Source organism: Pipistrellus kuhlii, unplaced genomic scaffold (assembly GCF_014108245.1).
Source record: "Pipistrellus kuhlii isolate mPipKuh1 unplaced genomic scaffold, mPipKuh1.p scaffold_m20_p_5, whole genome shotgun sequence".
NCBI lineage: Eukaryota > Metazoa > Chordata > Mammalia > Chiroptera > Vespertilionidae > Pipistrellus > Pipistrellus kuhlii.
This window is the reverse complement of record NW_023425551.1, coordinates 9,397,659-9,423,625: the sequence shown is the minus strand read 5'-3', so window position 1 is coordinate 9,423,625 and position 25,967 is coordinate 9,397,659. Positions and strand designations below refer to the sequence as shown.

General features: G+C 34.5%; 1 protein-coding gene across 3 annotated transcripts in view; it reads left to right on the top strand.

Annotated features, from left to right (window-relative positions):
• TBC1D32 (TBC1 domain family member 32) overlaps positions 1 to 25,967 on the top strand; it is a 94,386-nt gene that overhangs the window by 44,295 nt on the left and 24,124 nt on the right. For all 3 annotated transcript variants that reach the window (XM_036414931.2, XM_036414930.2, XM_036414932.2), the window contains 7 exons: positions 1,444 to 1,560; positions 6,745 to 6,833; positions 14,121 to 14,243; positions 17,096 to 17,204; positions 18,257 to 18,350; positions 21,239 to 21,364; positions 22,293 to 22,376. In XM_036414931.2, coding sequence (XP_036270824.1) covers positions 1,444 to 1,560; positions 6,745 to 6,833; positions 14,121 to 14,243; positions 17,096 to 17,204; positions 18,257 to 18,350; positions 21,239 to 21,364; positions 22,293 to 22,376 — 742 coding nt within the window. The remainder of the gene's footprint in view (positions 1 to 1,443; positions 1,561 to 6,744; positions 6,834 to 14,120; positions 14,244 to 17,095; positions 17,205 to 18,256; positions 18,351 to 21,238; positions 21,365 to 22,292; positions 22,377 to 25,967) is intronic.

The window sequence follows — 25,967 nt, the reverse complement described above, 5'->3', positions numbered from 1 at the left end:
AAGCCTTCTAGAAAAAAAGGATGTGACAGCTCATGAAGTGTGATAATGAGTATGTGGGAGGGCGGGAGGGGCATGTTCCTGGGTGAGAAAAGTTTGTTTATGTGGCAGTCACTTGAAAAAGACCACAGGGGCCGAAACTGGTTTGGCTCAGTGGATAGAGCGTCGGCCTGTGGACTGAAGGGTCCCGGGTTCGATTCCGTTCAAGGGGGTACTATGTACCTTGGTTCCGGGCACATCCCCAGTAGGGTGTATGCAAGAGGCAGCTGATCAATGATTCTCTCTCATCGGTGTTTCTAACTCTTTATCCCTCTCTCTTTTTCTCTGTAAAAAAATCAATAAAATATATTTAAAAAAAAAGAAAAAAAAAAGAAGAAAAAAAAAGGAAAAAGACCACAGGGCCCTAGCTGGTTTGGCTCAGTGGAAAGAGCGTCTGCCTACAGACTGAAGGGTCCTGGGTTTGATTCCAATTGCAGACTCTGTCCCTAGTGGGGGATGTTCAGGAGGCAGCCACGCAATGATTTTCTCTCATCATTAATGTTTCTATCTCTCTCTCCCTCTTTGTTCCTCTCTAAAATCAGTAAAAATATGTTAAAAAAGAAAAAGACCACAGGCAGATTTGATTGACTAAAGTGGTGACTTCATGCTGAGGAATTATGGGCTTTTGAGACTGAGAGAAGAGAAGGTCAATTAGTAAAGTGCCTTGAAATCATGGAAAGGAGTTTAGATTTGATGTTTAGTGACGGGCAACTACTGCATGCTTTTGCACAGAGGATCCAAAGAATGCAATGTGCCTGAGAAAAAGTATTCAGGTTGTCCTGAATGAGGCAGAATGAGATTGGGAGCTTAAAAACGTCATGGAGAGATTAACGTGGGAAGATTGCACCAGAAAATGGGCTGATTTTGATAGGAAAAGCCATGGCTTTAAAAAAAATTAATAACAATTAGGGTAATTGGATTTCCAGTGGATGAAGTTAAAGGATAAAGATGGCTTTGTGACCTATGTGAAGAATATATAGAATTTATTTTCTTGCTCCAGAGATCCTAAGTATTATTCTCTGGTATTTTCTTACACATCAGATATAACAAATGCAAAGAATGAGAAATATGGATCACTTAATATTTTTTCTCAGAACCACACTTTTCAAGAGATACATGATATTTTAAAGTATTTCCCAACTCTCAAGGTTGTTCTATTACAGTTGTTCTTATGCATTGTCAACACAGATTATGGTTAATGTTAACTATTTTGTTCTTATTATATATGTGTGTCTTTCACACTTATGTGTTAATTTGGCTTATTTTAAAAATTCTTGCATTCATACCGCTATAAAACTTTAATAATTCTTCTGTATATGTGGTTGAAGAAAATGAGCCATTTAAATGGCTTTTCCTTCTCTCTCCCCCCCCCCCCGCCCCCCCCCCCCCCCCCCCCCCGCCCCCCAGTCTTTTCTAGGGTTGGTGACTTTGTTATCTTATCCTGCTATTTATGAGCTGGTCGGCAATCAGGATCTTCCTAATAAAGCAGAATATTCTCTTCGTGAAGTTCCCATATGTATTATTGTAAGTAATCTTCTTTTAACTTTTCCCTGTTATAGGTCATACTTATGGAGATTGATAGTGAAAAAGCAATTTGACAGAAAAAAAAAATGATACAGAAAAAAAGAAACACATTTAAAGACTGATTTACTTACTCATGGAATATCAGTTTCTGAATTATCTGCCAATGGAATCTTTGATCCAGGCCACCTAACAGTTGCAACACCCATGGGAGTGAATACAATATTAGCACTCCCCAAGGAAAGAGATTTGGCACAAATAACATATGTGTATGAATGATTTTTTGGTGACTTATGATGTTATTAGTCACACCAATGCTGCTCTCTTATTGGCTAGGATAATTAGGAATAAGCTGTATTTGAGGAGTGCAATATGTTTTCTCCTTATATTGTAATGAACTATATATTAACTGCCCCATGAGGGCAGTATATACATATTTATTTAATGTGAGATTTATTTCATAATCTTGCTCCCAGATGGGCTTGTTTTAAACATCCAGAGATATTTAGCTCATTATCTTAGGGTAAGTTTTTGGATTAACACACATAAATGTATATATGTATTAGTAAAGAATTATTTGGTTAATACTGAAATTCCATTATTAATCTTTACTTTTTATTTTTCTGGTCACTTGTCCTGTGTGGTGGTATCTTTTCACAGTTTTGTTCTTTTAAATACTTTTAATTCTTGTTAACTCTAAACATTTTAATTTTTTTAAACTTTCTCTACTTTGCGAAACTTTTGATAATTTATAGGAATAAAATATAAAAATAGGTACTCTTTCATTCAACTTTTATTTTATATTCTCTGTTCCTTGAAGTGTGTCAATTTGGACTTGTGCTTATTTGGATCATTGTGTTTCTGAAGTAGTTTTATAATTAGCCATTTCTGTGCCCGTCTTTCCTTGAATTCATTTTGCCACCTTGTGGCATTTGGCTCAGTGGATCCAGTCCTTACTGTCCTCTCCTCTGTGACTGGTTCTGCTGCTGGTTCCTTCAGGCTTCCCTGGTCTCTCCTGCGTGCTCTCCTTTCGTGGACTTCTCTTCCCCTCTGTCTTGTGTTCTCAATGTGGCTTTATTGGAAGGCATTGCACAGTGTAGTTGTTACAAATTTGTTTTCTGAAGCCAGATTGCTTGGATTAGATTTCTGGCTCTGCCCTCTTAAAAGCTGTGTGACTTTGGACAAGTTAGACCTTAGTTTTTTCCCCAGTTAAAAGTGAGCAATATCATTCCTATTTGAGGGTTGTTGTGACAATTAAATGAATTAAGTGAAACATAAAATGTCACTGTCTGGTAGATAACTGCTATCTAATTTTTTGCTGTAATTATCATTAGTAAGCTCTTCTTCTCCAGATGGCATTCTCAGTGGGAGAGGACATGGGACTACCTGTTACTCCATACTGACATCTTCACTGTCTCCCCTGGTATTCATTTCCTAGAGATTTCGTAACAAATCACCACGCACCAGGTGGCTTAGAACAACAGAAATGTATTCTCTCACAGCTCTGGATGCCAGCAGTCCGAAAGCAAGAGGTCAGCAGGGCCACATTCCCTCCAGAGGCTCCAGGGGAGACGCCCTCCTGCCTCTTCCAGCTTCTGGGTGTTGGAGCATTTTGTGGCTTGTTGCTGCATCACTCTACTTTCTCAAGATCTTCTCCTCTTCTGCCTTATATCTCTCTTTGTTTTTCTGGTCTAACCCAGGATGGTCTTAATTTAATTTACTTACCCCGGCGAAGACCCTTTTCCCAAATAGGGTAATAATTATAGGCTCTGGGAATTAGGACATAGACATCTTTTTTGGGGGTCAGAACAAAGTCAGGATTGAACTCACTATCCCTCCAAACAGAAGAGGGGCCTTTTTCTCCACGCTCTGCTGTAGACTGAATATTCAATTCTTGCGTCGAAATCTAATTCCTCATGTGATGCTATTTGGAGGGGGGGCCTTTAGAAGGTGATTAGTGCTTTATAAAAAGAGACCACAGAGGAATCCCTTGCCCCTTCTTTTTTTTTCTTTCCATAATTATTTACAGTTTTATTTGCTAAAACTGAGGTTTCTTTATCCACAGTCATGTTCACTTCTGCAGTAGGTCCCTTGCTCCTCCTGCCATGTGGAAACATAACTGTCTATGAACCAGAAAGTAGGCCCTCACAAGACACAGAATCTTCTGCCACCTTGATCTTTGACTTCCCTGCCTCCAGAAATAAGATTTCTGTTGTTTATAATGTACCCTGTCTGTGGGATTCTGTTAGAGCAGCCAGAGTGGACAAAACTCTTTGCTTTGAATAATTCCAAGGAAGCATCTTCGTTAACAGACCAAGTTTGTTGATGGATGTTCAGGGACTAACCAGTCACAAGCCACTCCTAATAGAGCAGCTGCAGGGATACTGGCATTATGATTGACCACTCTTACCCTTCAGTTGGTCCTTTCTTAAGTAAAAGGGGACAGATAGTACACACATGGTCATTGAGACAAGTGTACAGAGAGTAGACACTCAAATGTATTATTTATATAGAAGAGATATTCCTCTTGGTTTTTCTAGTCTTGGTCTCATTTCAGCCTAAGGCTTGTTGAATATATCTTCAAGCTGGATAATATCCTTTAAAAAAGACAGAGTTGCAGACTGTTTTTGTGAATTCCAAGCCTTTCTTGCACTAGCTTGTTGCTGGGAAGCTGCTGATTGAGGTGACTGCCTCCCTGACACACGCTGCAGTGCTTAGGAACTGGAGTTCCCCATAAGGCAGGCTTCCCGGGGCTGCGTTCTGTTCCCTAAGTGGTGATCCATCAATGCAATCCCCTTTGAAGAAGACATTATTTACTGTAGCATTTGTTTTCTGAAAATGCATTGTCACTGATAGATGGCTGTAATCTGTTCTTCCCTTAGCTTGTTGGTAACACATTCTATATTTCTTTATTCTTACTTAGATCCATAGCTAGAACTTTGGAGTCACTAGGTATCATTAGCTATCAAATAGTCTGAATTTAGTAATCAGATGACTATTCCAGTTTCAGTCACTTGTACCAGTATCCTGTGAATGAAGAGACATCTATAATAATCCTTTCAGAAACTGCCATGCACGGAACTCATTGGCAGTCTCCCTCCTCTCAGACAAAAGAAAGCTAGTGATGCATGATCAATTCCAGATCACTCTGTGAAGATGTACTATGGAAAAAAGTGGCAGTAGATTGTTTCTTAAATTTTATTTCAAGCACTAAAAGTCTGTACCTATTTGAACAAATACTGTTTGAAGAACCACATAGCATACAAGTTTCTCCATGTGACTACTGCAGCGATTACTTACTTGATAGTATCCGATGCCCGGGCAAAGTCAAGGAGAGCTCTGTGGCTCTGTCTCCAGAGCTAAATCAGGGCTGTCAGAGTGGGAAGTTAGCAAAGAGAGGGAGAAAGTAGTGGGGCAAGTAATGAGACTATAAATATGAAGCTGGGGATATGAATGAATTGTATTCTTTCACAATGTTTGAAACAAGAAATGTCCAAGCTACAGCAGCAGACAGTAATGACACATTATTTTAAGATCTCAGTCTTTTTATTCTTGATTATTGAGGCAGTTTATTTAATATTTGATGATTGTAGGTTCTTGTGCTAATATTACTTACACATTTAAAAAAATATATTTCATTGATTTTTTACAGAGAGGAATAGTTAGAAACATCTATGGGAGAGAAACATCCACCAGCTGCCTCCTGCACACCCCCTACCTGGGATGTGCCCACAACCAATATACATTCCCTTGACTGGAATCGAACCTGGGACCCTTCAGTCCGCAGGCTGATGCTCTATCCACTAAGCCAAACCAGTTTCGGCAATTACTTACACATTTTTTTTTATAAGCTATCTGTAGAATGGTAAATGCATTCCTAAGTGTTAGGTGTCAACTTTTATTAGATAAGTTTACATACAATCTGGTTTTTACTATGTTTTGATCAGTATTTTTTAAATGTGATTTTGAACTATCTATTACATCCTCTTAACAAACTCATTCCCTGGTCTAATGTTTATTTGATAACATTTGTTCTCTCACCCACATAGACATCAGTATATATTATATGACTTTACTCCATAGCAAAGCCTTCCTTCTTTGCCCTATTGGTCACACAATTATCTTGATTTTAAACACACTGGAGGGAAGCAAGTTTCTTGGTTAGGAAAATGAGCAATTTGAGAAACAAGTGTTTGTTTATGAGTAAATTTCTTAGGCCTGAACCCAAAGATATATACAAAAAAAGGGCATTATAGGAAGAAAGGCTTTTATAGAGTGCTCAAAATTGGGTGGGAGGCTGAAATTGTCAATGTTTGGGACAACTGGTGGCACGTAGGTCATCAGGCTTTCCCTACATGTGCATCAGTGAATGCCTGTCAACCCATTACAACAACTTGGAGAGCTTTTAAAAGAATTTTTAATGCCAAAATCATACCCTATCTATCTATCTATCTATCTATCTATTATCTCTATCTATCTATCTATCTATCTATCTATCTATCTATCTATCTATCTATCTATCATCTGATTCCTTAGGTGATTCCAACATTTAAACAGTGTTGGAAACCACTGATATACATACATAGAGATTATATATTATAATAACAAAACCTCAAATAATTAGTAGAGAAAACTGTTCAAATCTGTTCATGCTTCGCATTTGAAGATTTCATATTTGTTTTTCAAAGGAATTTACATTTGAAGCAGTTAAATCAGTATTTAACTGATTTTATAAGCTTTTATAGTAATAAAATTATAATATGCTAATTTGACTGGACATCCTTCCAGATGACCTTCCAGACCAAGCTGGGGCTGTGAGGGAAGCCCGGGTCCTGGGTGCCAGAGGGAGGCCGGTGCCGGCAGCTGGGGGAAGGAAGGCCCACTCTTGCACAAATTTTGTGCATCGGACCTCTAGTGAAATATAAATTAGTATTTCTTTACTTTGGTTAAACGTTAGATAATTTATTTCAGGAACTTTCATAAATCTTAATGTCCAGATCATAATCAGACTAGTTAATTCATAATCTTTAGGAATGAGACTTGGGATTTTTTTTTTTAACAACTCCCTAGGTGATTAAAATGTAAAGCCAAATTTGAGAACCACAAATCTAAATAATATTTGTTGATTTGATTTTCTTTAAATGTTTTCAGTCAAGCACAGTCTCACTCAAAGGCTTTCTTTTTCAGGATATTATTGATAGACTTATAATTTTGAATTCTGAAGCTAAGATTCGTTCTTTATTCAACTATGAACAATCACACATCTTTGGCCTAAGGTAAGGTGCTAAGTTTTACTTGAGAAATAGTTCAGTGTTGCAAAAGCATGCAAAAAATATGTTCTATATACTTCCAAAAATATTTAAAATAAACTACTTTAAAGCATATCTAAAGGTAGTTTATCTTCCTGTAATATTACACATGAAGTAAATTATAGCCATTAGGTTTTTATATTAAGGCCATTGTCCACTTTTAGGTTCTATATTATTACAGTGTCTTCTACTTCTAGATTTACTAGAGACATTTTGCAGACTATTCAGTTTACTTAGGAGTCAATTGGGGCTTCCTGGCTTGGTATTGGATTGGACTCCTGCAGTAATGTAGTCTTGAAAGAGGCTCAGAAAAACCTGATTTATCTTGAGGTCCACATTCTGCTCTTTTATGTTAATCATATTATTTACTAGTTATTTCAGTTTCCCAAGTTTTAAATCTTTCTGGTTGAGTGTATGTTTCTTAAGATGTAATTTAGCTTGTTCAAATGGCTGGGGTGAAGGGGGGCGGTAGTAGAAGTGTTTGTTTGGATTATAGAGACGCATTAAATTCTTAATCTTTTGGTCACATTTAGACATATAACTTGCTTCTTTATCTACTAATTACTACCTTGAAAAGCAGCTGAATTAAAGAAATTTTCCTAGGTTTGTGATTTTTTTCTTCTTTCTACTAGCAAAATAATGTTTTTGGGCATGAGGGAGTGAGTCAGGGAGAATGCTCTATCTAAGAAATAAAGCAATTACTTTTCTAAAATGAAAATTCTCTGATAGTAGTATATAGTATAGATCTTATACTGAAACATATATATATTATAGATCTTGTGCTGGAACTTTTCATTAATACCGGCACTTCATTTAATCATTCATTAATACTTCAAAGAAGATAGGAAAAAAGCTACAACTGTTATAATTCATTGGATCATGTGCACTTTATCTTTAAATGAATTTTACATTAAATTTTAACTTTCTGTGTAGGACATCAGATACATCATATAGCAACCTGTGATGAGGAATATTAGTAAAAATTATTTCAGTAGAACCTCCTTTTGCATAACAAGTATGTGTCTGAGTTTTATAATGATAGAACATAGATTTTGGCCTCTTGCTATTGATATATTGAATGAATTTCTTCCCTTTTCTGCATTTTTTTTTTGTGGATAGACTAGTGTTTTTATTATTCTTCTGGCAAAAATTCTAACAATAGGATTTTAAATCATGTACTAAGCAATCCAAGAAGTGAAATGCTCCTGGGAATAAAATACATTAATTTTCATAGTGGGCACTTTCTCATAATAATATCCAAATGGAGTCAAGCTGTCCCACTCTAGAAGTTTGCCATTCCATTGTTGATACAGTAGTTGAGTCATGCATTATAGTAGTAATGAGGACGGTGGAGTCAGACTGCCTGCTGGCATTGTCTGGTTCAAGTGCCACAATCTCTGATTTGAAATTCTGAAGTTAAGAAAAAGTTTTAAAAAACTAAAATTTTTTAATAATGTATTTTTCTATCTGTACCTAATCTTACCTGAAATGATGTAAAACTTTATAATTTCTATTTAACCTGATAGATTTGAATATAAACATCTTTTCCCAAAGAAATATTAATATGCTTGATTATGAGGTATTGATCCAGAGTCCACATGTACTATATTTTGTTGCTGAAAAATTCTAAATTCTTTGTCCTAAGGTTTAAAGATAAGGAATTATCGACCTTTACATCATGACTTTGCAATTTTTAAATCACTTATGGGTAAGGAGTTGGAAAGAGGGGGAGAGAGGAAATAAATTATACAATGTGTTGTATTTCAAAATCTAGCTTTGCAGTGATATTAAAATGCCCATTTCCAGACTAGATTGGGAGGCGCCCTTTGCATCTGAGGCAGAACAATGTCTGTATCTTCCTGTTAATAGCAGAGTCTCAGGCTCAGCTACAGACCTCTTGTCATCATGGCTCTCTTAGGGTACTGTGGCCTCTCCTCCAGTCAGCAGTGACAGGGAATCTACAGAGGGCTCACAGCATGGTTGGTGTGAGCTGGTGCCCCTCACATCCTGACCAGTTGATAATAGAACAATCTAGCCCAGGTCTGTTCTAGATTATGCTAGCTATGCTTGTTGGTGCATATTCAAAGATACATTGATGTCTGCTAGAAAGCATCAACAATTTATGCAGCTGTCTGTGGTGCTACAGTGATAAATTGGATGCTTGTAAATTATTTGGGGTCATACAATGAAACATCTTAGGAGCATTTTTGCAGTGCATAAGAAGCTCTTAATTAATATATATATATATATATATATATATATATATATATATATATATATGATATTTATAAAACATAACTGTATCATAAAAATTTTAGGGTCAGTTTAAGTTAATATTAATGTTATATTCTTAATGTGTACATATTATCTTTTAAGAGCAGTGAGCAATTTGAGTCTTAATGTTTAGCAGAAAATCCTGCAATCTTGGCACATCTGGAAGATGCTCTAAAGAATTGAGCTATCCAGCAAGGGATAAAGTTAATCTATTTATTTTTTATTAATCCTCACTGGGGGTTATTTCTTCTATTGATTTTAGAGAGGAAATAGAGAGAGGGCAAGAGGAGAGATGAGAGAGAGAAACATCGATGTGAGAGAGCCACATTAATCTGTTGCCTCCTGCATACACCCCAACTGGTGTGGGGAACCTGCAGCCTGTGTACATGGCTTTGACCAGAATTGATTTGAGACCCTTCAGTTCTTGAGCCAATGCTCTAAGCACTGAGTAATGCCACCCAGGACAAAGTTAATCTATTTTTAACTATATCCTGGGAAAGACACACACATACACATAAATACTTCTTACTTCTGAAATTTGCCTGTGTAATTGTTGATACATTAATATAGTTTGAGTTACTTTTAATACTTTACCTCTGTTCATAAAAGAACAAAAATGTACCATTAAATTTTTATCTAGTTTATCCATTAATTTGGATTCACCTTAGATAATTGTTTGCTTTCTTTGGAATACTTCTTGATATAAACAGCTTGCATTATGTGAGAAGTAAGGAGCAGAATCTTTTTTCATAACTTGGGAGAATTGGGTTTGGAACTAAAAAAAATTGAACTTTACAATTTATTGCTTATAAGCCTCAGTAATATGTACATTTCAAGACATAATTTTTTTCTAGATTAGTATATGTAAAATAATCTGTTCACTTTGTAAACCCAGCCTTAATATTATGGTTAGGCTAAAGAAGTAAAATTATCTTAAAGTTACTTTTCATGTTTACACTAGCTTCTAGCTTATACAAATATGCTGGTATAATTAATGAGTCATTAAGATCTGTTTATTATACAGTTGCATAATTTAATGTTAAATGGCATTAGTTGTTATCAGGTCTTACAGTAATCTTTATGCAGTAATATTCAAGTATGCATTGTTTTATTAGTATTCTGAATTTGTTCATTGGTTTAATACACATGTATATTTCTTATGGTGATATATCTTCCCCCATTACCTACCCTAGTATAACATTTAATTTTTTAAATGAAATATTAAAAACGTAAATCTTGCATAAAATATAAACATACAGCTTAACAATTTGTTGTAAAATAAATGTCCACTTAATCCCAACCAAGTAAATAAAGAGGACTAGTGTGGGGGTGTTCTCACTTTTCATCATTCAGAACAGAAAAGGAATGGGTCCGGTTCCAGAATAGAGGAGCTGGGGATTAAGAAATAAAAAAGAAAGAAAGAAAGATGCAGAAATAGAAGCTGGGAGCCTGGTGGGTTGCTGCCACTCTGATAGAGGGACAGGCGCATTTATTTTATACCCTCAAATACCGGGAAGCATCACCAAAACTTAGGATCAAAGGAGCTTATTTGCATTCTTGAGTAGGCCGGAGCATTCCTGGATTTACATATCAAAATCACAATCTAGCCTAGACCAGTTTGGCTCAGTGGATAGAGCTGTCAGCCTGCAGACTGAAAGGTCCCAGGTTCTATTCCAGTCAAGGGCATGTACCTTGGTTGGTTGCGGGCACTTTCCCAGTAGGGGGTGTGCAAGAGGCAGCTGATCAATCATTCTCTCTCATCGATGTTTCTAACTCTCTATCTCTCTCCCTTCCTCTCTGTAAAAAGTCAATAAAATATATTTATAAAAAAAAAAAAATCACAATCTACCCTGACACCTGGGCTGAAATGAAGGCCAAGCTGATAACATGTCCAGCCTTTTTGGGGAAGCATGTTTCCAGGGTGTGGCTCTGCCTATTGCCCTGAGTTCAGGGACAATAATTAAAGAAATGCCCATGTGCCTTCCCAGGGAGCCCTCTTCAGACTAGCACCAGGCATTTGTTTGATCATGACTCCCGCCCTTGTCCCCAGTAATAACCACAATTTTGACTTTTGTGGTATTTACATTATATATTTTATTTATTTTATATTTTTATTACATAGCTATGTATTCCTGAAAAATATATTTTAATTTTTTTAACTTTATATTATTGGTACAATTGACTATATATCCTGTCATGTTTGACCTTTTCTCTCTAGTCTTATGTTTTCTAAGATTAATGTTGCATACATTTCAATGAATTTATTTTTGTTGCTGTATAATATTTCATGGTATAAATATACTGTGTTTTGTTTATGTATTATGCTACTAATGGCCATTTGAGTTATGTCCGGTTTTCCAGTTTTGGCTATTATAAACTATTCTGCTACACATAGAATATTAGCTAAGCTATATATCTCTTTGCAATACATACATATATGATTCTTTAGTGTGTTACAAAAATCTGAATATTCTGTTTTCTATATATCCTTGTATAAATATCACATTATTTTAATTACTACAGCTCTGTAATAATTTATAATAATTGAGGGAGAAATTCTATTTCACTTTGTTTTCAAAAATATCTTGGCTACTTTTAGTCCTTTTCTTCCACATAAATTTTAGGTTCCATCACAGAGCCATTCTTTTAATTAACAGATCGTCTACTGACAATACCTGGTGTTAAACCATTATGTCATCTAAATTATTGCTATCACTTTTTTGTTTGTTCGTTCTAAACTGGTTTTCTATTTTTTTCTAAACTGCCTTTCTATTTTTTTCTTTCACATGTCCTTTGCATTGGCTTAAACTTTTAGAGCACACTTTTAAATAATAATGGATGATTTTGCCTTCTTCATGACCTTAGTGGGAATGCTTTTCCTGTTTATGCTTTTAGCTCTTGCCTTGAGATAGATTTGTTTTGTAAATCAAAGAAGTCACCTTTCTTTAATTTACTTAGAAATTTTTGGAGGACAGAGACTAGAGAGTGGATGTTGGATCTTAAATCAAGTGGCTTTTAAGCAACTGTGGTCAGATGACTATGTGGTTCTTTTCTATTACATATTGATGCCATGAATTACATTAGGAAATGTTTTCATATTAAACTATTCTCTTCTTCCTGGAATGAACTGTACTTGGTTGCAATATGCTATTCTTTTAATTTACTGCTGGATCAAATTTGCTAAGATTTACATTATTCCCAGTACTTGTGAGATCTTAAAAGTCTTAACATCATTTGTTGAAGTTTTGATTTACTCCTTCTGTAATGAGGAAAATTCAGCTCAGATATTTTTTTTTTTTTGCCTTTTGAATTTCTCCCAGTTCATCTTGGATTATCTCATTGTCTTTCTAGATCAAACATGTCAAACTGATGGCCCATCGGCTGCATGCCTCATTGATTTGGCCCATGTTAGCCTTTGAGTTTGACATGCTTGTTCTAGCCATAGAAGCCTTCTTTCAAATCATAAGCTGGAGAACATTGAGGTTCGTTTTCATTACATGCTTACTAAAGTAGTAGCCTAAAGAAAAGAGAAAGGGCCTGGCTGGCATGGCTCAGTGGTTGAGCCAGGAGGTCATGGTTGAATTCCTAGTCTCAGGGCACATTCCTAGATTGTGGGCTTGATCCCCAGTAGGAGGCATGCAGGAGGCAGCCAACCAATGATTTTCTCTTTCATCACTAATGTTTCTATCCCTTTTCCCTCTCCCTTCCTCTCTCTGAAATAAAGAAAAACATTTTAAAAAAAGGAAAACAGAAAGGCTACTAGGTTCTCCCTAAATCTTCGTGTTAAAGAGAAGTTAGGGTATTACCGGATAGCTGGCGTTTTTCAGTATACCCCAAGTTTATTTGTGTAGGTTTGTCCCTGCTGACCTTATCATGGAGGAAGTCAATTTTATTTAGTAATAATTGTCTCTTCAGCCAATAACCAGTAATTAATAATTGGTTTGTCTGTAACTACTAGTTCTGCCTTGTTCCGTCTATTACTAAGAACTATGATAGAACTGGGGATGCGCCTGATGCTGTATTTCCACTGGTGCAAAGGAGGGGTAAGTTTGCCGAAACTGGGTTGGCTCAGTGGATAGAACGTCTGTCTGCGGACTGAAAGATCCCAGGTTCGATTCCGGTCAAGGGCATGTACATTGGTTGCGGGCACATCCCCAGTAGGGGGTGTACAGGAGGCAGCTGGTCGATGTTTCTCTCTCATCAACGTTTCTAGCTCTCTATCCCTCTTCCTTCCTCTTTGTGGAAAATCAATTTTATATATATATATATATATATAACGTATAACATATAACATATAACATATAACATATAACATATAATATATAATATATAATATATAATATATATGGGGTAGGTTTTCTGTCTGAGCATCCTCCTGGGGTTGATTATTTTCAGGTTCAGTTTTCTTGGCAAGAGTATTTCATGGATGGTGCAGGCACATCTTCTTGTAAGGCAATAGGAGCCACATGATTTCTGTTTACCTCTCTTTTATGTAATGTTAAGGTAGAGCAGTGTATTTAGGTGTTCTCAGATTGACCTGACAATTATAAAGTTATCCATTGACATTTCACCTAATAAAAAGTTCTGGGACTGGTAGCAAAATGATTTTTGTTATTTCTTTTATAACTAATTGTGGGGAAAGAAGTAGTAGCAATATGCTGTTTTTATCAATTTGCTGATGTTCGCTAATTAACTTTTAAATTAACTAGCAATTGAGAAAAAAACCTCAAAACTTACTATTTCTAGATTTAATTAAAAAAAAAGAAAACTTGAGTAGAAGTTACCCATGGTTTTTAAATAATATTTTCATAAGAAAAACTTTTGAAGTCATTCACTATTCAAACTAACTAAAATATGACATAACTATTTGATCCTTCTTAAAATTTGTAATTTTATAAGTAGATATTTAAGACACTAAGAAAGTCTAAATATTTAGGATATATTTTATAAAATCTACGTTTTATTTTTCTCTCTACGTAGGTTGTTAAGTGTGGTATGCTGTAATCTAGACACCCTTCTTCTATTAGAGGCTCAGTATCACGTGTCTGAAATCTTACTAAATGCTCAAGAAGAAAATATCTCAGAGACCTCTGAGAGCCACAGGTAAAATGAAAGGAAATAAAGTCAGTTATGACGTGATGATAACAATCGTTTTCTTTACAGATGCTCTGTGATGAGAGTAATTTTCTGTATAGTTTGTTTAATGTTTCTGGGCTACCTGAATTCAACAGATTTAAATAAACAGTAGTAAAGCAATTAAAGCATAAATGTCACAGTTAGAAAGATTGGGATAGATATTCCTGGAGGTGGTTTGCAGAGTACTACTTTCTGAGTTTTTATTTAACTTAGTTTCTTGTTTGTAAATTAGTTAAGGGTTAACTTTTTGTTATTGTTGCAAATATTTTACTTTATTATTTTTATTGTCTAAAGTTTTACATATGTCTCCTTTTTCCCTGATTCATGACCTCCCCTTTCCACACCAGCCATTTCCACCCCGGGCAAGCCCCTACTGCTCCAGTGTCTGTGTCCATTGGTTATGCTAATATGCATGCATACAAGTCCTTTGGTTGCTCTCTAATCCCCCCAGGACTGCTAACTTTTTTAATGGTTCCATGAAGTTGTATCACTTTTAAATTCAGTTTGCATGTGGAAGATGACCCATTAAACACATTTTATTTTGTGCCCCTTGTAGAGGAACTCTTTTCTCCATTCTCTTAGTTATGTTAGTTCATAGTCTATAAATACTGATTATTACAAAATGAGGTTATGAAATATCTTGATTTTGTTGTTGTTAATCGTCACTCAAGTATGTTTTCCCATTGGTTTTTAGAGAGTGTGGAAGGGAGGGGGAGAGAAACATTGTTGTGAGAGAGGCACATTTATTGGTTGCCTCCTGTACACACCTTTATCAGAGCCAGGGATTGAGCCTGTAACCAAGGTACGTGGCCTTTACTGGAATCGATGCTCTGTCCACTGGGGGAGAGAAACATTGTTGTGAGAGAGGCACATTTATTGGTTGCCTCCTGTACACACCTTTATCAGAGCCAGGGATTGAGCCTGTAACCAAGGTACGTGGCCTTTACTGGAATCGATGCTCTGTCCACTGAGCCAAACCAGCTAGAAAGCAACATTGTATATTTTCCTATTAATGCTATATTATACATGCCGTATACCTCAATTTGGCTGACCTTTATTGAATGCACATTCAATAGTTGGTGTTATTTTTGGGTCTGTAATTTTCAAAAAAGTTTGCCTCCCCCTACCTAGGTCTTAGAAAATTATAGAAGACCAGGCACATACCTGGGTACTCTAGATTTGATACAGAAGGATAGAATTGCCAGCTGCAGGAAGTGTGGAGGCTGCTTAAAAGCAACATTCAGATTTTGAATTTAAGGCCCTGGTCTAGAGCTTAAGGAAACCTTGACTAAAAATGTAATAAAATCACTGTGAAAATAACATATTTTATTCCCATTTCTTTAAACGCAGTGATATTTGTCAAGGAAATATTCTTTTATTAATCTATTTTCTGATATCAATTATATTTCCCTCAATTCTTTGCTTTCTAGCAGAGAAAGCTAGAAGATAAAGACTGAGTTTAGCTTTTTTTTTTTAAGGTATACATAGATAATCTTAGAGATATATTTAAACAAGCACAATGGCCTACATCTAAAGATACTTATAAAGATATGTTTTTTTTGTTGTTTTTTTTTTTTGATTTTTAAAAGATATGTATTTATTGCCATTTTATTTTCACATTTTGATCTTTTTCTTCTTATCCTTATTCTTCTTATTATTCTAAGAAGACCCTTCAACATTTCATGTAATACTGGCTTGGTGGTGATGAACTCCTTAGTTTAAAAAAAAACTTAATTTAAAAAAAACTTAATTAAAAAAAAACTTAATTTTTGTTGTCTGTGAAACTTTTTTATAAAGATATGTTTTGATAAAGAATTATCTCCAAGATAAAGTTAAGTGAAAAAAGGAGAGGCATGGACATTGCATACAGTGGTATAATTTGAGTAAATATAAAGAAACGTTTGGATATATACATGAACACATATTTGTCTTTATACAGACTCTCCAAGGACAAAAAAAGAAACTGTAAGAATTGTTAGCTCTCTAGGGGTTGGAGGAGAATCTGAGAGACTAGAAGAGAACATACTTCTCACTGTTTATTTTTTATGGTGTTTGAATTTTTGTGCAGTTGCATGTTTTAGCTACTTAATAGCTTTTTAAATAAAAATTTTTTGGTGGATTCCTTTAAGAGTCAAAAATACCAATTCAATATCATTCCCCAGAACCTGACAAAAATAGCCAAATGCATATAAAATTAAATCTACTGTCATTAATTTGGAGATATGTTCTGTACTTAGTTTATTTTGCTAGATACAGTGAAATGGAACCAAAACAAAGCAATATTTCTAGTTTAAATATGATAGTGTAAGTTAATATTTCCCCTTTCTCATCCTGGAAGTAACCTCAAGGATTGAGTGGGAGTGGAGGGATAGCATAACATCAAAATTTGTAGCCACAAATGTGTTTTAAAGGTCAGCCAAGGGCAGTCAAAATAGGGCAAATACTACTAAGGCAGCTGAAGAACTTGAGAAAGGATAGCATGGCTGCCATCAGTGTGAAAAACAGCAAACTACGATTCTCAGAAAAAAAAGGAAAAAGAAAAAAGAAAATGAATATACAGGGTGGGTCAAAAGTAGTTTTTCATTTCAAATGGAAAATAATATAATAATAAATAAATAATAATACAGATATAAGCTATGTTTTGTGTATTCACAAGTATAATCCACGTTTGCCCATCTTTATTTCTAGGTAAAAATAATCTATTTTCCAGACTTTTCTATAGAATTTTATCTGCCTTTTTTCTTTACATTCTAGTGACTTGATTTTAAAACTAAAATTATATCCCATTAGATAACAAAATTGCTGTGTTTCTTTTTCAGAGATTTTATAATTGATGGCTTATCAGTAGAGAGAAATCATGTTCTTGTTAGAATAAACCTTATTGGTGGGCCGATGGAACGAATTTTGCCTCCGAGGATACTACAGAAGGTGAGTGGGTCGGAGGAAGGGGAAATGGTTTCCTGGCATATTTTGAAGCAACAGTGACAACTAAGATGACACTAAACAGCAGCTATCAAATGTCTACATCACAGAGGTGAACTTTTACTACTAGAAAAACTTTAGGATGAAAGCAAATACTTTAAGACAAAAGTACTGATTTTCATGGCAAAGAGTCACGAGTACTAGTTTGTGTTGCAGAGTAGGGTACTACGTTATTAAAAAGTTGTCATCTTCCTTTTGTGTCTTTGAATTTGTTAGTTTTAATTTCTTTCCCTTTCATGACACTTAATTTTTGTTAGATGTCTATATTCTTTTGTATTTAATTGGCAGTATTGTGTACCTCTCTTTCTATCAATATTAATAGTTTGGTTTTTCTCTTGAAGTTTTAAAAAATTTTTTATTTACTTATTTGAGAGAGGGAGGGGAAGAGTGGAAGGGAAAGAAGAAGAGAGGGAAGAAGGAAGGGAGGGATCAGTTTTTGTTGTTCCACTTATCTATGCAATAATCATTGGTTGATTATTATATGTGCCCTGAACAGAAATTAAATTTATAACTTTGGCAGATTGGGATGGCACTCTGACCATCTGAGCTACCTGGCTAAGGCAAGGGCTGGATTTTTTATTGTTATTAAGTACATTTTACTTTGGCTGTCACTCTGGGGACACCTGAGGTGGAAATGATTGACAGTAAAAAAGAAACAGTTTTGTGAGTGACATAGAAAATGCAGGATTCTTTTAAAGACCATAATTTCCCTTTCATGAGAGAAATACTAAAGCCATCATTCTCCGTCCTGCTTGCTAGAACAAGTTATCATATATTTGTCTTTTGCTTATTTAATGTTGTTTCTATTGTATTTCATTTTAGTCATTATTCATTAGGGTATTGAATTATAATGTCAAATAGCTTTTGATTAGTTGGACTACAACTCTAAAATTTTTATGAAACAAAGCCAGTTTCTATGAATAATATTTCAGAAAACCTTAAAATTCAATGCTATCTTAAATTGTTTTTAAAAGTGAGTGGTCTTGCTTCATTTTTAGGGTGATGATCCATATCCTTGGCCAATGTTTTCATCATATCCTTTACCAAACTGCTATCTGTCAGAAGGTACAAGAAATACTGATCAAAAACAAGGTAAAATATTTGCTATCAAATATTATTTTAGTGCTTTTGTTATAATTTCAAAAAAGAAAAATATTGAGAAGGGAGATTAAAACTATTTTCCTTCTGTTTGTAATTGTGGATATAGATACCTATTTCTTTGTACATTTTCATTTTTCAAGTTTGTTATGAAATTAACATTTGTATGATAACAAATAATTTTTATCAGAACATTTTTTTTGGTTTAAAAAAGTAACTAATGATTTTTATTAATTCATTCTATTCATATGGAACTTTATTCAGCAGAGTAATATTTTTTAGTGTCTGTGTGATCAAAACTTGAAATATAAGTATATAAATTGTATAAATGTAATAAAATAAAAACTCAGATAACCACTTTAGAGTATTTTATGAATTTTTAGAGACTATATTCAAATAATCAGGTAATTGGATGGTAATAAAGTGCGATGGAAGTAAAATAGACAATAAGAAAACTATGTTTAAAGCAAGGAATAAAGTATAAATATGTGTTTTCTGGTTTATAGAAGATAATTTTTGACAGAAAAAATGACAGAGAGGTTTGAAGGAGCAAATTCAAAGAACTAGGGGTAGGTCAAGAATGACTGAGATTTGTAATGTGAGGATAAGAGTCACCAGAGATAAGACGAGACAGGTAAGCTAAGCTCAGACATAAGGCCAGTTGTAGCTCAAGTTTAGGTGCTTAGACTTTTTCATAAGAGCAATGAAAATCCAGACAGTTTTTAGAATAGAGAATTATAAGATGAAATATAAACATATACAAACAAACTGTTCATTAATTTGAGAAGTTTAATCTTAAATCAACAGGAATTCCTTTATAATGCCATCAAACGTACATTGGAAAGAAATAATATAAGATTGATTTCACATAGGTTAGATTCTATGACATGATTGTTGAAAAATAAGGATTTTTTTCTTCTTTGTGAGACTTTATATGCCATTTACCTTTCCCTACATTTATTTGCTTTAAGAGAATCAATAGAAGCCATAAATTAATATACATTATTTTTATTTCTATCCAGTGTTTGAGATATACATTATATATTTCACAACTGCATAGAAACAAAAATTCTATTTATTTTTCTGTTTACTTAGTGGTTAAGGAAAGAACATGAGGGAGCTTTTAAAGTTTTTAATATTTGTCTTTATGGCTCACTTTACAAATTTTGTCCTTGTGTTTTCCTCTTGTGTGACCTAATCTATTGCTTTCAGAGGTGTGGGAGTTATATTAAGTAGCTTTCCAGAAGAGACTCTTGAGAGAGTATCATTTGGACTCTTTCCTACTTGGCTCATATCTTTCCATGAACCCAAACTGTTCTCACTGTTACTCTTAATTTTCCAGTCTAGCTTTTAGTCTTTTTAATAAGTCCTTATATTTTGTCATCTTGTTTTAGGTTTCATCAGTCATTCTTCCACTCACTCCTTTGTTTGACATGTTTTAGGAGCGTTGATTATCAGGTGCTTCCCTAGACATTGAAGATAAAATGATGTGTGGGACTTGGTCCATTCTCAATGCCTCCTGATCTCTTTTCCTTATTATGATACAACATGGTGATCTCTGCTAAGTTTCTCTTGGGACCAAATAGTTACTTATCAGTTTTGTTTTAACAATAAATTCATGATTAGTTTTATTGAGTGACTACCACATTTGATAATTTTTCCCCCAAAACAGTTTGGTAAAAAAATAATTGACTTATTTTAAATTGAACAAGCCAGACAGAAATAAAAAAGCAAGAGTAAATGGACACTTACCTAGAATAGTTTACCTCCTTAGGGATTTCTAAGAAGTAAACAGAGTGACAGCTGATGTGATCCACGTGTATAAACTAATGTATGACTTCCCCATTATTTCATTTCCCTTGCCATTTACTTCATGTCTTGTTTTTTTCTGTTTCTGAAGTAGTTTATCCTACATATTCTGTATCAATCAAGTGGGTCTTAATTTGTACTTTTCAAAAACAGCTTTATTGACACACAGTTAACATACTATACACATCACTAATTTAAAGTGTGTAGTTTTATGGTTTTTAGTATATCCACAGTTAGGTGCAGCTGTCGCCACAGACAATGTTAAAACATTTTATCCCCTCAAAAAGAAACCCAGTGCTCTCTTTTCCCTCCTTTCCTTACCCAGTCCTGAGCAACCATTAATCTATATTCTGTCTCGAGAGATTTTTTTAGTCTGGACTTTTGTAGGAATGGAATGATATAATAGGTGATACTTTGTGACTGGCTTATTTTCCTTGGCATAATGTTTTCAAGGTTCATCCATGTTGTAACAAGCATAAGTACTTGCCTTTTTTGGTCAAATAATATTCTGTTGTACAGCTATCATATAATTTGTTTACACATTGGTCTGCTAATGGACAATTGGGCTGTCTCCACCTTTTAGCTATTATAAAGAGTGCTGCTATAGACAGTCCTTACAAGTTTCTGCATGTTTTCATTGATCTAGAGTATGTTATATACCTAGAAGTGGAATAAATGAATTATTTGGTAATTCTATATTTAATAGTTAGAGTATAATGTCCATGTCAGTTCAGTGAAATCTTAAGGTCCACACTATTTACTAAATCAAATACTCAGTAATGTGTCATGTTGTATAAAAACAAGAATACTCAGGAATTATGGTTTAAGTCAATCAATTTTATAAGCTTTAAATATATCTACAATCCATTTTTATGAGTTTTTAAATAAATGTAAATAGTAATTGATAGTATAAGATGTGATTACATAAAAATGTTTTCCTTTGAAAGCCATATATTTTCTGTGTTTTAAAAATAGAATTTGTATTTTTATATGCTTAACATTAATACTTATTTTTCAATGTATCTAGCATGTCTTATAATAATAATACCAGTACATGTTATCTTTCTTATTAGACAATGATCTTGGCAAAATTTTATTACACTTCAAGATGTCTGATAAGCAAACTGAGTGGATAGAAAACTGCCGAAGACAATTTTGCAAAACGATGAAGGCCAAACCTGATATAATCAGTGGAGGTGGTAAGTGCACTAATTTTTGTGTGTTTTTTTTTTTTTATATATAAAAATTATATTAACAGAAGCAGTGTTTCCTGAAGATTAGTGCCAGCATGTCTAGAATACATAATACTAAATTCCAGAAGTCATTGATTTCTAAAAACGTGTGACCCTGGAGAACTAAAATTAAAAATTGAGATTACTAAGCTTTTTTAAAAAAACTGTCTAAGAGGTCTCGGTAAGCAACTTAAACACTGTTTTACCTTTGCCCAGGTTTTGCCTGGTTTTATTCACTTTCATCAGCACATAGCATACTGCTTTGGATAGTAATATCCTAGAGTTAGTTTGTTTTTAAAGTTAAGAAGGGTTTCATGACATACATTAATTTTCTTGAGTTATGGATACTGGAATTTCAGGGAACTGAAGAGCTGCACTGCCCTGCAGATCCTGTGTGCTGCCTGCCCTGGCCAGCTTACTTTCGGTTCAGTCGCCTTGAACATATACCATCTGTTGCAAAGTATATAAAACAAATAATATGCACGGGTTTTGAAAAGGACGTGAGCTATTCATTGATCTTGGACGTAGAGTTCACATAATTTTTTTCTGTGTGCGTGAATAATTACAATAAGATATTGCAGTCTAATTAGTGATAATTTTCTTTCTGTATTGAAATCACTTAGCATTCTGAAGTAATCCTTAGAGGATCTAAAGATAACAGATGATTCTTTTCCAGTTTTACATCCATAGGTTCTCAGAGAAGCTATTAAAATTTAATTTATATCAGACACATTGTTAAGAATATTAAAATGCTATGTGTTTTGAATTGGACCCCCTTAAGGGCGTAACTAAAGATGTTCAGATGACTTTTATGTACCAGTCTGTTATTTAAAGATGCATTATCATATATTATTGGTGTTCTTTAGTATTCTAATTATTCTCTTGTTTATTACAGCTTTAGTAGAATTACTTGAAAAATTTGTGCTTCATCTCTCTGAAAGCCCATCGGAATGCTATTTCCCTTCCGTAGTATATACAGGTACAAATTAAACATTTTGAATTTTGAAAAGTACTTAGTGTGCAAATAGATATTTCATAGAGATGTGTAATTAGATTACAGATATGCATAAGGTTTCTCATCCTAAAAATCTCTCATATACATTCCATATATCTTTCAATCTCTTCTGTGTAAATGTCTGAGTTTCCTTATAACTTTCTAACTTTAAAAAAAGTGTGATTTCAGTGAGGAAGGGAGAGGGAAGGAGACATAGAAACATCAATGATGAGAGAGAATCATCGATTGGCTGCCTCCTGCATGCCCTCCATGGGGACCAAATCCAAAACCCGGGCATGGAATCAACTGTCCAGAAATCTAACTGTGACCTCCTCATTCATAGGTAGACACTCAACCTCTGAGCCACATCGGCTGGGCTTTTAACTCCTTTCTGGGCCCTTTTACTCTGTCTACCTCTTAAAAATTGTTTTTCTTAAGATGTTGTCTTCCTTAAGGTGAAGACGTCATTTAATCTACTCATCCCCACTTCCCCGTGATCTCATCTGCTCATACTGTTTTACAAACCTCACATATTGATGATTTCTAAATGTACATCTCCCACTCAAAGACCTGCAAGCTTTATTTTCATATTTCCAACTGCTTAATAGGTAAACATCACCTGGATGTGCTATAGAAACCCTCAAATTCTAAATGTCCAATAGGGACTTTGCCTCATTGTACCTTTTGATATACATCCTCTTCTTACCTTGTCTATTTTGGTTGGTATTATAGTCATCTACTGGCTATCTAAACCAGAAACCAAGGAAGGATGAACTCTCTTACACCCATATTTTCCTCCCAGTTACCAAACCATTTTAATTCTGTGTTCTTAATCTATCCCAATATTATCTACACACACACACACACACACACACACACACACACACACACATTTAAATAGTTGTTGTTGAAATTATTATATGAGGTCCTCCTTTTCTCCCCATTAACCTCTTCCAGCCTGCTCTTGTCCTCCCCCAACCTATCCCAGGCCCTCACTACCCCACCTACTTATATTGATTTCTACTCTTATTTTTTATGTTAGTTTATGCTACTATTACTTCTGTTTAGGGTATTATAACAGTCTCTTCACTTTGGGTCTCTAATTGGAGTCTGATTTTCTTTCAAAGGTATTCTTTATGCTGCTTTCAGAGTGAAATTTGAAGCCCAGATCTGATCCACTCATTCTCTCCCCCCATAGAAGCTCACCATTGACCTCTGCATAAAGTATAAGACTCTTACCATGGTACCCGAGGCCTCAAATTAGGCTTGCCCTTTGTTCCTCTCTAGTATCATCTCTTTCTCTCCATGCCTCACAATTATTTTTTAGGAACACTAAACTGCCAACTTCCTCTTCTCTCCCTCACCACACACACATTCATTTATTCAACAAATAGATATTATCCTTTACTATGTGATAGAACTTCTCTAAGCATTCAGACACAGCATTGAGCAAAAGAGAGAAACAAAATCATGCCCTAATAGAATTCACCTTCTGATAGGAATACAGATGATGAACAAGTAAAAGATTCAGTATACCAGATAGTATAGTTGTAGATGAGAATTTTTCAGCAGGACAGGGAGCTGGGGCCTGCTAGTTGAGGTTGAGGATTACAATATTAAATAATGTTCAGACCAGCAAAATGGATACAAGACATATGGCTATTTTCAGGGAAAGAGAATTTCAACAAATGACACCAGAGGACTAGTATGGCTAAAAGGAAATAAGAGGGAAGAATTGTTTGTGTGGAAGTCATAGAGGATATATTTTGGAAGTTACTGCAGGGTCTTAAACATAGGATTGACATGCTCTGATTTACATTGTTAAAGGATCACTGTGGTTGCTATACTGAGAAAAGAATGAAGTCAGCATAATGATTCCATTTAAAAACAGAAAATTGAGGTAACTAGGAAAGAAAGCAGAAATTGTGAAGACAATTGTGAACAAAAGCATTTATGAAAAGAATTATAACTTTTTAAATGAACCTAATAATGTACATGACAAGAACACAGGGAATAATGACCAAGTCAATGAGTAAGAGAGGAAATTTTTAAGCAGTAGTGATCATGGAGATTTGCATGGTCAAGAGTGGGGATCTCCAGTCTGCAGCATAATAATCTCCAATTTCTACAGCTTTCCTTGGCACATTGTTCTCTCAGATTATGTTTTCTGTATTATCTAAAATTAACATTATGTTGTATGTGCTATTCAAATATTCAACCTGATTGCTCAGTATTTACTGCCCTCTGTTGGACTTAATTATGCTGAGGGAGATCTCACGGGTAGTCTTTTTTTAATGAAGTATCTAGGCAGATAAACCCTGAATGTGAATTTAAATTTCTTTAAAGGCTCCATTTGAACAACTATCCATTGGAATTTTAGAGTACAGCCAAAAGTAAAGTGGCTTCCTATTGGTTAACTGTTGAGTTTTTATTATAATATGATAATTTTGATGGTAGTATTATTTTTTTTCCATGGCCTTAGCTATCCTCATCCTTTATCATTTGTTTTTTGGCTGGTGGAACAATGGCTTGCTATTATGAAATTTCACTTTATTTACTTTAAATTATTAAAAAAACCCACCCGTTTTGATATAAGGATATTTCAAAGCAAATGCTGGATAGATTTATTCAATGCTTTTTCATGTTTCTGGAAATGAGAAATTGATTGTCTTTTTAAAAATGACAGGTTGCTAAACCCTAAGGTAGCTTAAATTAGAATAACACAGTTATCCATCTGTTAGCTCCCTCGGGATTTCAATCTATAATAAAATTTGAAAATCTGAAAAAAATCAAATTAGTTTGGCTGTTTATCCCCTTGAACAAAGAGGAAAGAACAAACAGAGAAAGTTCTGCACATTTGTAGGTTAAAATTGATACAGGTATCTTTCCAAATCTTAACAGACATTAACATTTTGCTGGCTCAATTCCCTGAAACAAGTTGGGGATTTTCTTCTACTATAATTGCGTCTTTGAGATGATAAATTAAGTAGTCCTTTTAAGGTAGTAAATATTTTAATGTTAACTGTGTTTGTCTTTATGTTGTTAATCAAAAGGCTGAAAAGGTATTTAAAAAGTTGCAGTTCTGTCTTTTGACTACTAAAATATTTTTAAACTTAATTTATACAGTTAAAGATCTTTATACTTTCTTTGGGCATTCAACAGATATGCTCTTTTCTATTACATTTATGGAGCATGTTTGTATGTTCTAATATTGCAAATATAAATATCCCTCTCCTGAAGGAAGGAAGATAGAGCATGCATCTAAAATGATGAATTAAGTAAATGCCATCATAGGGAAAGATAGAAAATGAAGAAATGAGGGAAAACTGATCATTTTTAGCTGGCTACTTTGTTTCAAATTAAGGGTTTTGCTGTGAGTGCCATAGTGTTAAATGGAAAGGATGATTATTGTTGACTATACTGGAAGATAAGAGGAGGATGTGATAATAGAGCAGGACTGATGGCACTAGCACTGCTATTACAGATGAAAGAGATAGGAGAGGAGAAGACTTATGGAGCCAGCATAATTGCATAATTAAAGACATGGAAAGAGAAGTGCCAGTTAGGAGACAGACT